The sequence below is a fragment of the Oncorhynchus nerka genome, linkage group LG13 (assembly GCF_034236695.1).
Source record: "Oncorhynchus nerka isolate Pitt River linkage group LG13, Oner_Uvic_2.0, whole genome shotgun sequence".
NCBI lineage: Eukaryota > Metazoa > Chordata > Actinopteri > Salmoniformes > Salmonidae > Oncorhynchus > Oncorhynchus nerka.
Window position 1 is genome coordinate 81546170 of NC_088408.1, and position 15204 is coordinate 81561373.

At 43.1% G+C, this 15204-nt stretch overlaps 1 protein-coding gene across 1 annotated transcript in view; it reads right to left on the reverse strand.

Annotated features, from left to right (window-relative positions):
• The window catches only part of LOC115140599 (substance-P receptor-like), a 53356-nt gene that overhangs the window by 21688 nt on the left and 16464 nt on the right, over positions 1-15204 (reverse strand). Inside the window, exon 2 of the mRNA XM_029678949.2 lies at positions 14093-14287. Coding sequence (XP_029534809.1) covers positions 14093-14287 — 195 coding nt within the window. The remainder of the gene's footprint in view (positions 1-14092; positions 14288-15204) is intronic.

Genomic DNA, 15204 nt, shown 5'->3' on the forward strand with positions numbered 1-15204 from the left:
AGTGTCCAGCCAAGCCCTAGCCTGAATCTCAGTGTCGGTTGACTTCCTGCCTGAGTGTCCAGCCAAGCCCTAGCCTGAATCTCAGTGTCGGTTGACTTCCTGCCTGAGTGTCCAACCAAGCCCTAGCCTGAATCTCAGTGTCGGTTGACTTCCTGCCTGAGTGTCCAGCCAAGCCCTAGGCTGGATCTCAGTGTCTGATGACTTCCTGCCTGAGTGTCCAGCCAAGCCCTAGCCTGGGTCTCAGTGTCTATTGACTTCTTGCCTGAGTGTCCAGCCAAGCCCTAGCCTGAATCTCAGTGTCGGTTGACTTCCTGCCTGAGTGTCCAGCCAAGCCCTAGCCTGAATCTCAGTGTCTGTTGACTTCCTGCCTGAGTGTCCAGCCTAGCCCTAGCCTGCATCTCAGTGTCTGGGTTCTGTTGTCTGGGCTGCTGTTGTAGTTCTTTTGACTATTCTGGGAAAAGAGAATGCGATCTGGGTGTCTGCAAAGGGAGATGAACGTAGTGGCTGAGGTAACATGACACCCTGCACAACACTGCTGGCTTACTCATCACAGACAAGCTTTTAAGGTACTCAATTTAGGGGAAGGTGGGGGGCAGAGAGTACAGGGTGTGCTTGAATGGGATGGTCTGTGTGTGCGTCAATTTGTGTGTCTCTTTTTCTCTCTCTATTAATCCCTGTCCGTAGCTTTCTATTTCCCTCTCTCTCTCTTTCACTGTGTGTGTGTTTGTGTGTGTGTGTGTGTGTGTGAGAATGTGTGTCTAAAACTCTCTCTCTTTATGTGTGAATTTACGTAGATCTGCGCGCAGCTGTTTGTGTTGGCTGTAATTGTCTGTGTGTGTGATCATACTTTCAGGAACTGAAACTGCGGTTAGTTTGTGACAACGCTAATTATACCCTCCCCTGTTGCCTTGCTCCCTAATCCCTGCTGGCTGAGCGGGGGCCTCAACGATGGTGGCAGAGAGGCAGGAACAGCACACACACACACACACACAAACAAACACAAACACACACACACACCGACTGGGACTGGAAGATCTGACCAGGGGTCAGCCATAATTAGATGTAATTTACAGCAGCAGGCATGCTGGCTGAATTACAACCACACCAAGGCTCTGATCACTTAGCCAGATGTGTCAGTGATTACAGTTTCATTAAAAAAGTAATGAGTGCCGCAGCAATTCTGACATGAACATTGTCATCGTCCTATTCATTACAAATGATTGCAATGTGGGAGGGTGGGAGCCTGGACAGCCAGGCTGAATGACAATGGTATTTGGAGACAAAGAAAGCAGGTCCTAAAACACTGGGGTGTTGATGTGCTGAGAGCGGAGGGACTGCTGTGAACAGAGCAGAGCTGGCCGATCTGTGTTTATCAGCCTGCTGGATGGCGGGAGGTAATGACTGCAAACAAACAAATACATTAAGGGCCACAGGTATGGGGAGCACTTTCCAGCTGTGAGAGTAAATGGACCTTACACGTACTAGAATCATTCCTCGTTTTCATAACCCCAGACTTAAACAGCTCCAGGAGGTTCTCTCTCCTCTCTCTGTGTGTGTCTCTCTCTCTCTGTCTCTCTCTGTCTCAATTCAATTCAAGGGCTTTATTGGCATGGGAAACATATGTTAACATTACCAAAGCAAGTGAAGTTGATAATAAACAAAAGTGTAATAAACAATCAAAATGTACAGTAAACATTACACTCACCGAAGTTCCAAAAGAAAAAAGACATTTCAAATGTCAAATCATGTATATATATACAGTGTTGTAAAGATGTGCAAATAGTGAAAGTACAAAAGGGAAAATAAATCAACATAAATATGGGTTGTATTTACAATGGTGTTTGTTCTTCACTGGTTGCCCTTTTCTTGTGTCAACAGGTCACAAATATGGCTGTTGTGATGGCACACTGTGGTATTTCACCCAGCAGATATGGGAGTTTATCAAAATTTGGATTGTTTTCAAATTCTTTGTGGATCTGTGTAATCTGAGGGAAATATGTGTCTCTAATATTGTCATACATTTGGCAGGAGGTTAGGAAGTACAGCTCAGTTCCCACCTTATTTAGTGGGCAGTGTGCACATAGCATGTCTTCTCTTGAGAGCCAGGTCTGCCTATGGCAGCCTTTCTGAATAGCAAGGCTATGCACACTGAGTCTGTACATAGTCAAAGCTTTCCTTAAATTTGGGTCAGTCACGGTGGTCAGGTATTCTGCCACTGTGTACTCTCAGTTTAGGGCCAAGAAGCATGCTAGTTTGCTCAGTTTTTTTGTTGATTCTTTCCAATGTGTCAAGTAATTACCTCTTTGTTTTTGTCATGATTTGGTTGGGTGTCACGTTCTGACCTTTATTTCCTGTGTTTTGTATTAGTTAGTATGGTCAGGGCGTGAGTTGGGTGGGCAGTCTATGTTTGTTTTTCTATGATTTGAGTATTTCTATGTTTCGGCCTAGTATGGTTCTCAATCAGAGGCAGGTGTCATTAGTTGTCTCTGATTGAGAATCATACTTAGGTAGCCTGGGTTTCACTGTGTGTTTGTGGGTGATTATTCCTGTCTCTGTGTTTGCACCAGATAGGACTGTTTTGAGTTTCACATTTCTTGTTTGTTGTAGTCAGTTGTTCATGTGTATCTTAACGTATTAAAAAAGAACCATGGACACTTACCACGCCGCATATTGGTCCTCTGATCCGTTTCGCCTCTCCTCTTCGGAAGAAGAGGAGGAAATTCATTACATTGGGTCTAATTGGGTTGCTTGTTTTCGCAGAACTCTGCATGCAGTCTCATTTTGATGTTTGTGCCATTTTGTGAATTCTTGTTTGGTGAGCAGACCCCAGACCTCACAACCATAAAGGGCAATGGGTTCTATAACTATTCCAGTATTTTTAGCCAGATCCTAATTGGTATGTCGAACTTTATGTTCCTTTTGATGGCATTGAAGGCCCTTCTTGTCTCTCAGATCGTCACAGCTCTGTGGAAGTTACCTGTGGCGCTGATGTTTAGGCCGAGGTATGTATAGTTTTTTGTCTGCTCTAGGGCAACGGTATCTAGATGGAATTTGTATTTGTGGTCCTGGCGACTGGACCTTTTTTGGAACACCATTATGTTGGTCTTACTGAGATTTACTGCCAGGGCCCAGGTCTGACAGATTCTATGCAGAAGATCTAGGTGCTGATGTTGTCCCTCCTTGGTTGGGGACAGAAGCACCAGATCATCAGAAAATAGTAGACATTTGACTTCAGATTCAAGTAGGGTGAGGCTGGGTGCTGCAGACTGCTCTAGTGCCCTCGCCAACTCGTTGATATATATGCTGAAGAGGCTGGGACTTAAACTGCATCCCTTTCTCACCCCCTGGCCTTGTGGAAAGAAACTTGAAGAGAAGACTTTGCCTTCGTTCTGGTTTGTTTGTTTGTCAATAAGGGTATGCAGGGTGAATACGTGGTTTGCCGTACGGTAATTTGGTAAAAAGCCAATTTGACATTTGCCCAGTACATTGTTTTCACTGAGGAAATGTTTCAGTCTGCTGTTAATAATAATCCAGATGATTTTCCCAAGGTTGCTGTTGACGTATATCCCACAGTAGCTATTGGGGTCAAATTTATCTCCACTTTTGTGGATTGGGGTGATCAGTCCTTGGTTCCAAATTTTGGGGAATATGCCAGAGCTGAGGATGATGTTACGGAGTTTAAGTATAGCCAATTGGAATTTGTGGTCTGTATATTTGATCATTTCATTGAGGATACCATCAACCCCACAGGCCTTTTTCGTTTGGAGGGTTTGTATTTTGTCCTGTCGTTCATTCAATGTAATTGGAGAATCCAGTGGGTTCTGGTAGTCTTTAATAGTTGATTCTAAGATTTGTATTCGATCATGTATATGTTTTTGCCATTTGTTTCTTGTTAAATAGCCAAAAAGATTGGAGCAGTGGTTTATCCATACATCTCCATTTTGGAAAGATAACTCTTTGTGTTGTTTGTTTCGAGTTCTTCCCAGTTCTTCCCAGAAGTGGTTAGATTCTATGGATTCTTCAAATTACATTGAGCTGATTTCTGTGTAGTTCCTTATTTTTCGATAGTGTATTTCTGAATTGTTTTAGCGATTCACCATAGTGAAAGCGTGGGCTCACACCATAGTGAAGGCGTGGGCTCACACCATAGTGAAGGCGTGGGCTCACACCATAGTGAAGGCGTGGGCTCACACCATAGTGAAGGCGTGGGCTCACACCATAGTGAAGGCGTGGGCTCACACCATAGTGAAGGCGTGGGCTCACACCATAGTGAAGGCGTGGGCTCACACCATAGTGAAGGCGTGGGCTCACACCATAGTGAAGGCGTAGGCTCAGGTTACCTGAGTCTCTATGTTTTAGGTTGGTGTAACGATCGTATTTGGAATGAGGTGAGGACCAAACCAAACTGATTGACATCAGGAAATTCAGCAGTCTGACCAGGCTGATCCGAGTCATTGCCTGGGTTTGGAGAGCCGCAACGAGATGGAAAGAAATGTTGACCAAGAATTCAGCCTCAGACAACTGTGTGGTGTGCAGAAAGGCCAGGGCCAGAAAGTGCCAACAGATCATGAGTGACCTTCCATCCGAGCGGATAACACCAGCCAGACCATTTGAGTACACAACAGTGGACTTATTTGGACCGTATGAAGTCAAGGATGAGGTGAAAAAGAAAACCAAGCACAAGGTGTGGGGTATTGTCTTCTGCTGCATGGTATCCAGAGCTATACACACAGATGTTGTCAGTGACCAGTCGACTGAAGGCTTCCTACTGGCTTACCAAAGATTCACGGCACTGAGAGGGCATCCAAAGAAATTGTGGTCAGATCCTGGAAAGTACTTTATGGGTGCCAGACCTGCCCTCAAAGAACTCTACCTCTTCTTGGATCAACTAAGTAAATCTGAGCTTGAAAGTGAAGCTTCCAAGCATGGGACAGAATGGAGCTGGAAAATCCACCAGCAGACTCCCCTCACAGGAATGGAGCTGCAGAAGCAGCTGTTCGTACTGTGAAGCGGGCTATGCACAACCTGGGAGGAGAAGAACTCTTCACATGGAGTGAGTTTCAAACATTTCTCTACACGGCTGCTAACCTTGCCAATGAGAGGCCCATAGATGCAAGAACTCAAAGCCGGGAGGACTGCATAGAATACATCAGCCCAAATTCCCTTCTGCTTGGATGGATTGGACCCAGAGGAGATCTTGGATGCTTTGATTTTGAAAGCTACCCATACAAAAGATTGAGAGCTATCCAAACAGAAGTTGACCGGTCCTGGAGGAAGTGGAGTCAGTTAGCTGGGCCCAATCTATTCGTGAGGAGTAAATGGCACACGACACATAGGAATGTGGCTGTTGGAGATGTTGGCTGGCTGGCTGACCAAAATGCCTGGAGGGGTCACTGCAAACTAGCCAGAGTCAGTGTCAACTTTGACAAGAAGGGCATCGTCAGAGATGTGCATGTCAGAACTTTTCCCAGTTACCCAGTCCCAACTGTGAAGCCTGCTCAAGAGAAGTCAAAGAAACTAAACTCAACTAAAATACCTGCTACAGTTCTTCATAGGGATGTCAGACGCATCATTGTTTTACTTCCTGTTGAAGAAGGAAAAAACCTGATAGCTGAAACCCAACACCGAGGTCCGTGTGACCTCCTTGGGTTCAAGAACCAGGAGGTCAAGTGGGAGGTGTTGCATCAATAAACAGAACACTCAAAACATGAGCACAATGGCAGCTCTTCCTTTAAAGAACTCCAGGCCTCAAGAGGGCAGATAACCCAAAAACACAGGTAGAACTAAAAAATTGAGCCAGGATTTCTGGAGGGACTACTTTTACATGCGCACCTGGCAGATAAGCATGGGTATAAAATGTTTGGGCTTAGCTTTGCTTGGGTCCTCAACATACAAACAGCTCATTGTTCAACCCTAAAGACGCAACTGGTATGTAATGTTTGGAATGATTTATTATGTTGCATCCAGTGCTTAGCACAATTTACATGTTTAACTCTGGTAGGATTGGTGACTTCTTTTTTGTGGATATTTTCTGACTGCAGAAGTAATTGCTTGAAGTGCTAGATTAAATTGTTTAAACGTTTACTTTATTCAAAGCCATGCTTTGTTGCTGTGTCTTGCATTGTTTATTGTGTAAAATAATGCATGTTTATTCTCTGTTTAAGGTTATCAACCTATTCCTATTCCTCTGTTATTCAACTACTCTATTCAACAAATCAACTGTTTCAACATATTCAACAAATGGCATCAAAACCATAAAACACTAAAAAGGAATTGAGTTGTGCCTTTGCATTCTTCATGTGTTGAGCAAGCCGTTTTCAAGTTTGGGCAGAGCTGAAATAATTATAACACCTAGACAACTTGACAGTTGGCTCAATTTTTTTAGTTCCACCTGTGTTTTTTGGTTATCTGCCCTCTTGAGGCCTGGAGTTCTTTAAAGGAAGAGCTGCCACTGTGCTCATGTTTTGAGTGTTCTGTTTTTTGACGCAACAATGACTAAGTGAAAACATTGTGGAAATGTATAAAAAATTAAAAACAGAAATACATTATTTACACAAGTATTCAGACCATTTGCTATTGAGCTCAGGTGCATCATGTTTCTGGCCAAACTGAGTAATCGGGGGAGAAGGGCTTTGGTCAGGGAGGTGTCCAAGAACCCGATGGTCATTCTGACAGAGCTCCAGAGTTACTCTGTGGAGATGGGAAAACCTTCTAGAAGGACAACCATCTCTGCAGCATTCTACCAATCAGGCCTTTATTGTAGAGTGGCCAGATGGAAGCACCTCCTCAGTAAAAGGCACACGACAGCCCCCAGGCACCGAAAGGACTCTCAGACCATGAGAAACAGGATTATCTGGCCTGATGAAACCAAGATTGAACTCTTCAGCCTGAATGCCAAGCGTCACGTCTGGAGGAAACCTGGCATCATCGCTACAGTGAAGCCGGTGGCAGCATCATACTCTGGGGGATGTTCTTCAGTGGCAGGGACTGGGAGACTAGTCAGGATTGAGGGGAAAATGAACGGAGAAGAATATAGAGATCCTTGATGAAAACCAGCTCCAGCGCTCTCAGGACCTCAGACTGGGGCAACGGTTCACCTTCCAATAAGACAATGACCATAAGCACACAACGAAGATAATGCAGGAGTGGCTTCGGGACAAGTCTCTGAATGCCCTTGAGTGGCCCAACTTCAACAAAGTCTTGAGTGAAGGGTCTGAATATTTTTCTAAAACTGTTTTCAGTTTTTTGTTTTTTATACATTTTCAAAAACGTCTAAAAACCTGTTTTTAATTTGTTGTTATGGGGTATTGTGTGTAGATTGAATTTGAAAAAGAAAATCAATTTTAGAGTTAGGCTGTAACATAACAATGTGGGAAAAGTCAAGGGGTCTGAGTACTTTCCAAATGCACTGTATATAGTAAGGCAATAATGTCACCTACAGTATACATTTTTGCTGTGGGGAATACAATAGGAAGGCCGTCAACAGCACTGCTCCCCAATTCTTTTTCTGGTCCCCTTCACCTGATGATGTACATCAAACCAAAGGCTGTGAAGATGTATGTGTGTGTGTGTGTGTGAGAGAGAGCCGTGAAAATGAATGGCAGCTTCAGCTGAAGGTGTAAATCCTCCTATCGCCTCACAATGTAGCTGCTGTGAGAGAAAGACAGAGAGCGAGAGAGAGAGAGAGAGAGACACACACGCAGGAGAGATAGAGAGAGAGACACGCACGCTCACCAACCAAGAATTCACAAAATGTGACAAACACCAAATTTAGAGTCTGCATGCAGAATTCTGCAAACATATCCTACGTAAAATACAACGTAAAACACCAAATAATGCTTGCAGAGCAGAGTTAGGCCGATACCTGCTAATTATCGAAATCCAGAAATCTGATAAGTTTCCCAGTCCCTGAAGGACATCCCCACAGCATGATGCTGCCACCACCATGCTTCACTGTAGGGATGTTGCCAGGTTTCCTCCAGACGTCACGTGACGCTTGGCATTCAGGCTGAAGAGTTCAATCTTGGTTTCATCAGACCAGAGAATCTTGTTTCTCATGGTCTGAGAATCCTTTCAGTGCCTGTTGGCAAACTCCATGCTGGCTGTCATGTGCCTTTTACTGAGGAGGGGCTTCCGTCTGGCCACTCTACAATAAAGGCCTGATTGGTAGAGTGCTGCACAGATGGTTTTCCTTCTGGAAGGTTCTCCCATCTCCACAGAGTAACTCTGGAGCTCGGTCAGAGTGACCATCGGGTTCTTGGACACCTCCCTGACCAAGGCCCTACTCCCCCAATTGCACTGTACAATTTAAAGTGACTGACCTTCATGTCTTAAAGTAATGATAGACTGTCGTTTCTCTTTGCTTTTTTGAGCTGTTCTTGCCATAATACGGATTTGGTCTTTTACCAAATATGGCTATCTTCTGTATGGCTCCCCGACCTTGACACAACTCAACTGAATGGCTCAAACGCATTAAAAAGGAAAGAAATTCCACAAATTAACTTTTAACAAGGCTCAGCTGTTAATTGAAATGCATTCCATGCGACTACCTCATGAAGCTGGTTGAGAGAATGCCAAGAGTGTGAAAAGCTGTCATCAAGGCAAAGGGTGGCTACTTTGAAGAATCTCAAGAAGAATCTTGTATAAAAACTTTTCTGGTTTATACATGATTCCATGTGTGTCATTTCATGGTTTTGATGTCTTCACTATCATTCTACAATGTAGGAAATAGTCAATATAAAGAAAAACACTTGAATGAGTAGGTGTGTCCAAACTTTTGACTGGTACTGTATATTATTGCCTTGCTGTATAAAGGCACTTGACTTTGTCTTGCCCATTCACCCTCTGAATGGCACACATACACAATTCATTTCTCAATTGTCTAAAGGCTTAAAAATCCTTCTTTACACTGACTGAAGTGGATTTAACAAGTGACATCAATGGGGGATCAAAGCTTTCACCTGGTCTGTCTATGTAATGGAACGAGGTGTTCTTTATATTTTGTACACTCAAGTGTATATACAGTATATACTTAGGAGAGCAGATCTAACTCGCACAACTCCAACTCAGCCATTAAGGTGCTGCACCCCGTCCTTTCACAACTCTCCAGAACAGATCATAGATTAATGTAACTCTTTCACATCATCCGTCTTCTCTGTTTCCTGGCTGGTTGAGTCGTGAATGCCCTTGACAATGTTTAAGAACGGCAGACAATGCTGGGAGATGGTGTTAATGAATGAGAGAGGCTCAGATCCAATGATCCAGCAATACAATTCATGTAAACCTCCAAAGCCCCCTATAATAAAAGGAATAACTTGTTCAACATCTAAACCGCTACAGATCTTTACAATACAAAGAATAATCTATACAATAACATCTAAAATGACATAAAGCCCCTATGGGCCCTAGTCAAAAGTACTATAAAGGGAATAGGGGGCAATTTGGGACGCACTTAGTCCCCCCCAAGGTCATTTGTTGCTTCTGTTGGTTGGCGCTAAGAGGAGAATATGGAATAACCTCGAGTTGTGAGACAATGGAATTTTCTTTAATATTTAACCAAAGTCGCTCTTGAGTGGAGACACAATTAGAAGAAACTTGGAATTGTCACGCCTTGGTCATTATATTTTGTGTTTTTGGTATATGTTTGGGTAAGCCAGGGTGTGACATGGGTTTATATGTTGTGTTTCGTATTGGGGTTTGTAGTAATTGGGATTGTGTTGATTAGGGGTGTGTCTAGTTAGGCTTGGCTGCCTGAGGCGGTTCTCAATTAGAGTCAGGTGCTTCTCGTTGTCTCGGATTGGGAACCGTATTTAGGTAGCCTGTGTTCACGTTGTATTTCGTGGGTGATTGTACCTGTCTTTGTGTATTCACCAGATAGGCTGTATAGTTTCACGTTCCGTCTGTTGTTTTGTATCTCACAGTTATTTCATGTATCGCTATTTCCTTTATTAAAGCACATGAGTAACCTACATGCTGCATTTCGGTCTGACTCTCTTCTTCCACAAACGAAGAACGCCGTTACAGGAATCAATAGTGAAGGTAAATAAGGGATTTTCAGAGTAGAATGTCTTCGTCTGTCTTTTATCTACTCTGCTGAAGACATGCATCGGTCAACCCAGGGGGTCAACCCAGGCGGTGCCTTAAGTCTCCGCTGCTCTGGAATAACTTTGATCATTTCCATTACATTTAAAACATAGTTAGACTTTGCTGCTTTAGGGTTGTTATGAATTGTATGAATAATGATGTATACATTTAACTAGAACTGGTTGAATTATACCCTGTTTTATTGTATCTGATTGGTGGTGTTCGTTCATAAGAAATAGGTTATGTAGCATGGACAAGGGGTATTTGGAAATGATAACCATTGTGGAAGAAGGAATGTATGTGTGTGTCTAAAGTAAGCAAAGTGAATCATTAACCTATGTTTGAACCGACCCGGCTATAACTCTGTGGAGATTAAATAAGACAGCGAGAGCCCCTCCAGGTTTTCCGTATCTGGGAGGGACTGGAACTGTCAGCTAAGTGGTAATAAACTGCGGTGAGACTTCAGGAGATAATCCAGATATAGTGTGTAATGTATGTGCTTTAGTGGGTTGGAATGGACTTTTGAAGATGCTTTGTCCTTGTCGGAGAGGAGGAGGGACATTTAAAAGGCTATCATGTTATATGTGATATATAAACTGATGTACATGGTTTTTTAAGGAGAGCTCTCGGGAATAAACACTATTAATTGATTTGGAGACTGATCTTTGTCTATTTTATGCAAATAAGAATCTTACAAATTCTTAGAAACGGACAAAGTGTTTTGCTTTGTTATAATTTAATTGGTTAATGAACATTAGGAATAAATTCCTCTAAAAAGGGTACATTAGCTTTAATAAATATTGAGAGAATAGTAAACTGTAGGGGAGAGTGGGGTAAACTGAGCCAAAAGCGTAAGTTGACCCAACCTTGTTTCTAGGAAACCATACATAAAAAGTAACAATTTGACAACATTTGGGAAGAGGTCATCATTTTATGGAGTATGTGAAGGAAGAAACCACGTGGAAAAAGTGGCAAGCAAAAAAGGAATTTCACCAAGTCAAATGTTAGAGGTTTCATGATGCTAGTGTCTGAACCAAAGTTGATCATTTTAAGATTGTTCTATACATCAGCTGGGGGTCTCTATAAGCTACAATATGAGGTCCTAAACTTAGCATGAAAGTGCATCCTTGTATCTGTGTTGGCTAATATAGTTACAAATGTTTGCCGTTGTGGTAATTTGAGCCAATTGCCCTGGGGTAAATTGAGCCAATGGCAAGTTGAGCAAATTGGAGTGTTTTCTTCCAAGGCATAATGCAAGGCAATATTACCATCCACCAGGTTGGCATTGTTTATAAATCAGAAACAGATACAAAGTTATTCCTCTTCGTGACTGAGATGAGGTTTTCACAACTAAAGTTTTGCTTCACTACATTTTATTTAACTAGGCAAGTCAGTTAAGAACAAATTCTTATTTACAATGACGGCCTAGGAACAGTGGGTTAACTGCCTCGTTCAGGGGCAGAATGACAGATTTTTACATTGTCAGCCCGGGGATTCAATCCAGCAACCTTTCGGTTCCTGGTCCAACGCTCGAACCACTAGGCTACCTGCCGCTCTAACCACTAGGCTACCTGCCGCTCTAACCACTAGGCTACCTGCCGCTCTAACCACTCGGCTACCTGCCGCTCTAACCACTCGGCTACCTGCCGCTCTAACCACTCGGCTACCTGCCGCTCTAACCACTCGGCTACCTGCCGCTCTAACCACTCGGCTACCTGCCGCTCTAACCACTAGGCTACCTGCCACTCTAACCACTAGGCTACCTGCCACTCTAACCACTAGGCTACCTGCCACTCTAACCACTAGGCTACCTGCCACTCTAACCACTAGGCTACCTGCCACTCTAAACACTAGGCTACCTGCCACTCTAAACACTAGGCTACCTGCCACTCTAAACACTAGTCTACCTGCCGCTCTAACCACTAGGCTACCTGCCGCTCTAACCACTAGGCTACCTGCCGCTCTAACCACTAGGCTACCTGCCGCTCTAAACACTAGGCTACCTACCGCTCTAACCACTAGGCTACCTGCCGCTCTAACCACTAGGCTACCTGCCGCTCTAACCACTAGGCTACCTGCCGCTCTAACCACTAGGCTACCTGCCGCTCTAACCACTAGGCTACCTGCCACTCTAACCACTAGGCTACCTGCCACTCTAACCACTAGGCTACCTACATGCTCCACTGTTTTGATTGGTGTAATGTTAGCTAGAACCCACAAGTGTCTATCCAGATAATGAAAAGGCTCCTGTGAAAGAGAATTCATGGAACTTATAGTTACACGCCATTTACGGCGTGCATGATCATGAGCAAAGTAATTGTAGCCTATCATTTCACTTCCCCTGTGAGAACCATGAGCACTGGCTAACTTGGCTTTGCTGTACCTCAGCCAAAGCCTGCCAGCCGCCTACCTACCTAAGGTTGCACGGTGTCCATTACAATGTAGAATAACGCATATCAGCTATCTTTCAAAAGTTATCCATTTTGCTGGAGCTTCATCTTATTCTTTCTAACTATTTCTATGGCTGATTCGCGCAATTTATGGAAGATGACAAAAGATTAAGATAACAATTGAAAACAATAGATGGCAAAGTCAAAGATGGGCCAGTGGTTTCCGTCGGAGGCAAAGTTATCCCTAAAACCAATGCATAAGACAAATCCAGCTCCGGAACCAGCCATAAAGCCAGCTGGCTAATCTTTTGAATATGGTGTGGTCAAAAAGAAAACTGCTAATAACATTACCTAACTAGATACGGTTAGCCTTCTAGCTAGCTACACTGACAGCTATCAGTGCCCTATTACTTGAGGTTTATCAACTCCATGTGGAAATTCCCAATTCGTGCATATGTATAAGTAGCCATTGTTATTCTTTGGAGGTGGAACCTAAACATGCATTTCCTCTATTGGACAGGAAATTATGTTGAAATAGAAGCAAATTCCTCTAGAGGTGTCCTTTAAGCCTATGTTAAAAGATGCTTAAAATTATTAAAAGACAAAAAAGCCATTGTGATTGTGTTGAATTGTGTTTGGGAAAGAAATATTAACATGGTTTTAAAAAGGTAGTGGTAATATTTCATTCAGTATAGAAATGTATAAGAAACTAGAGAGATTTTTTAAGACATACAATATGCCACACTCCCATTCCATGAAGTAAACTTTGACCTACCAGCACCATCACCCAGTCACAGGACCACGTCACCCACTTACCCCAAGGGGGTTCAAGTTATCGTGTCCCGCAGCTCAACTTACCCCATAAACCACTTTTTTCAGACAAGCCGTTTTCAAAACCGTAATGTTTACATTAATTCTGATTATTTCCAGGGATACACAACTTCCTGAAATATATATCTTTGTTAGAAAGAATACTAGATTTCCCTTTTTGGAGTGATGCTGAATGTAGAAAATGGCTCAACACCCTACTTTCCCCTTTCTTTTCACATAAAGAAACAAAGTATCTTTGTTCCATGTTGCTTTTATTCACTAATACACACACACTCTGTCACGTTCGTCGTAATGATGAGACCAAGGCGCAGCGTGATAAGAAAACATTCTTCTATAATAAACGAAGAACACTTAAACAAACAAAGTGACGCTATACTAAACCGAGTGCTGACATGCAAATACACAGACAATAACCCACAAAACCAAAATGGCAAATGGCAACCTAAATGGGATCCCCAATCAGAGACAATGATAAACAGCTGCCTCTGATTGAGAACCAATTCAGGCCACCATAGACCTACATTTACCTAGACAAACCAAAACCCTATAGATGTACAAAAAACCCTAGAAATGACAAAAAACACACATACCACCCTCGTCACACCCTGACCTAACCAAAATAATAAAGAAAACAAAGATAACTAAGGTCAGGGCGTGACACGCGCGCACACACACACACACACACACACACACACACACACACACACACACACACACACACACACACTCAGTTTGACTCTCTCTCTGACTTTCTCTCTCTTTCAAACACACTTATAAATGAAACTCACAGAATTTTGTAGTCACAGCCGGTGTATTCGGGCCACTCGATGTAACAAATGATTCGTCCAGGGAGCTCCTCGGTCACTGAGTAGTAGTATTGAGGGAAGGCCAGAAGCAGAGCCAGCACCCAGATCACCCCCACGATCACCTTGGTCTCTGTGGATGACATGCGTTGCTGCAGGGGGTGGATGATGGCAGTGTACCTAGGAGGAGAGGAGAGGAGAGGCAGCAGGGGTAAACACATGTTCAGTCCTGGGGGAAGATACAATGGGAATATCTACAAGCACACACACACACACACACACACACACAAAACTATGTCTTACTATACTTCTGAGTACTTTGAGGAGACAAACAATTATTTCCAATTCAAACATTTTATTTTCCCCAACCCTAAACTTAACCCTAAAACTAACCCTAACTCTTACTCTTACCCTTACTCTTACCCTTAACCTAATCCTAAAATAGCAATTTTTTTAAATGAAGACCGGTAAAATGTCCTCCCTTCTGTGTCCTCACACACATACACGCATGCACGCACGCACGCACGCACGCACACACACACATCTACACACACACTGAAGGTATTGATAAAACATTTTCTATTATTTTCCTCTGAGCTTCAGGGTCTCCAACAATGCAATGTGGATGTTACAATTTCAGTTCGACTCATAGACTACGTCTGCCTTTTGACAGAGTAAAAACGTATCGTCATCCTGTGAATACATTTTTCTGATAAGAGAAAATCATACTGTAAATTGGTCTCCTTTGAATCGTACCAACATAATAATTAATCCAGACATTATCAGACCTTTGAAATGAAAAGAGGCCCTATGGAAGTCAAAGTATTTATTTTCACCACCACTTTAGTATCATTCTCTCTTAGATTGATAATCATGCAGCACCTCATTTCAGTCGGAGCACATATTGTACTGAGTGCATGAATATGTCCCAAATGGCACCCTGTTCTCTATATCCCTCTAACTCACCTCAGGACCTGGAAGCCACTGCTTTTTTAATTGTTCCCCTCTAATCAAGGACTGATTTAGACCTGGGACACCAGGTGGGTGCAATTCATTATCAGCAGGCTTCGGACCTCATTGGGAAAGAGTTGAATACC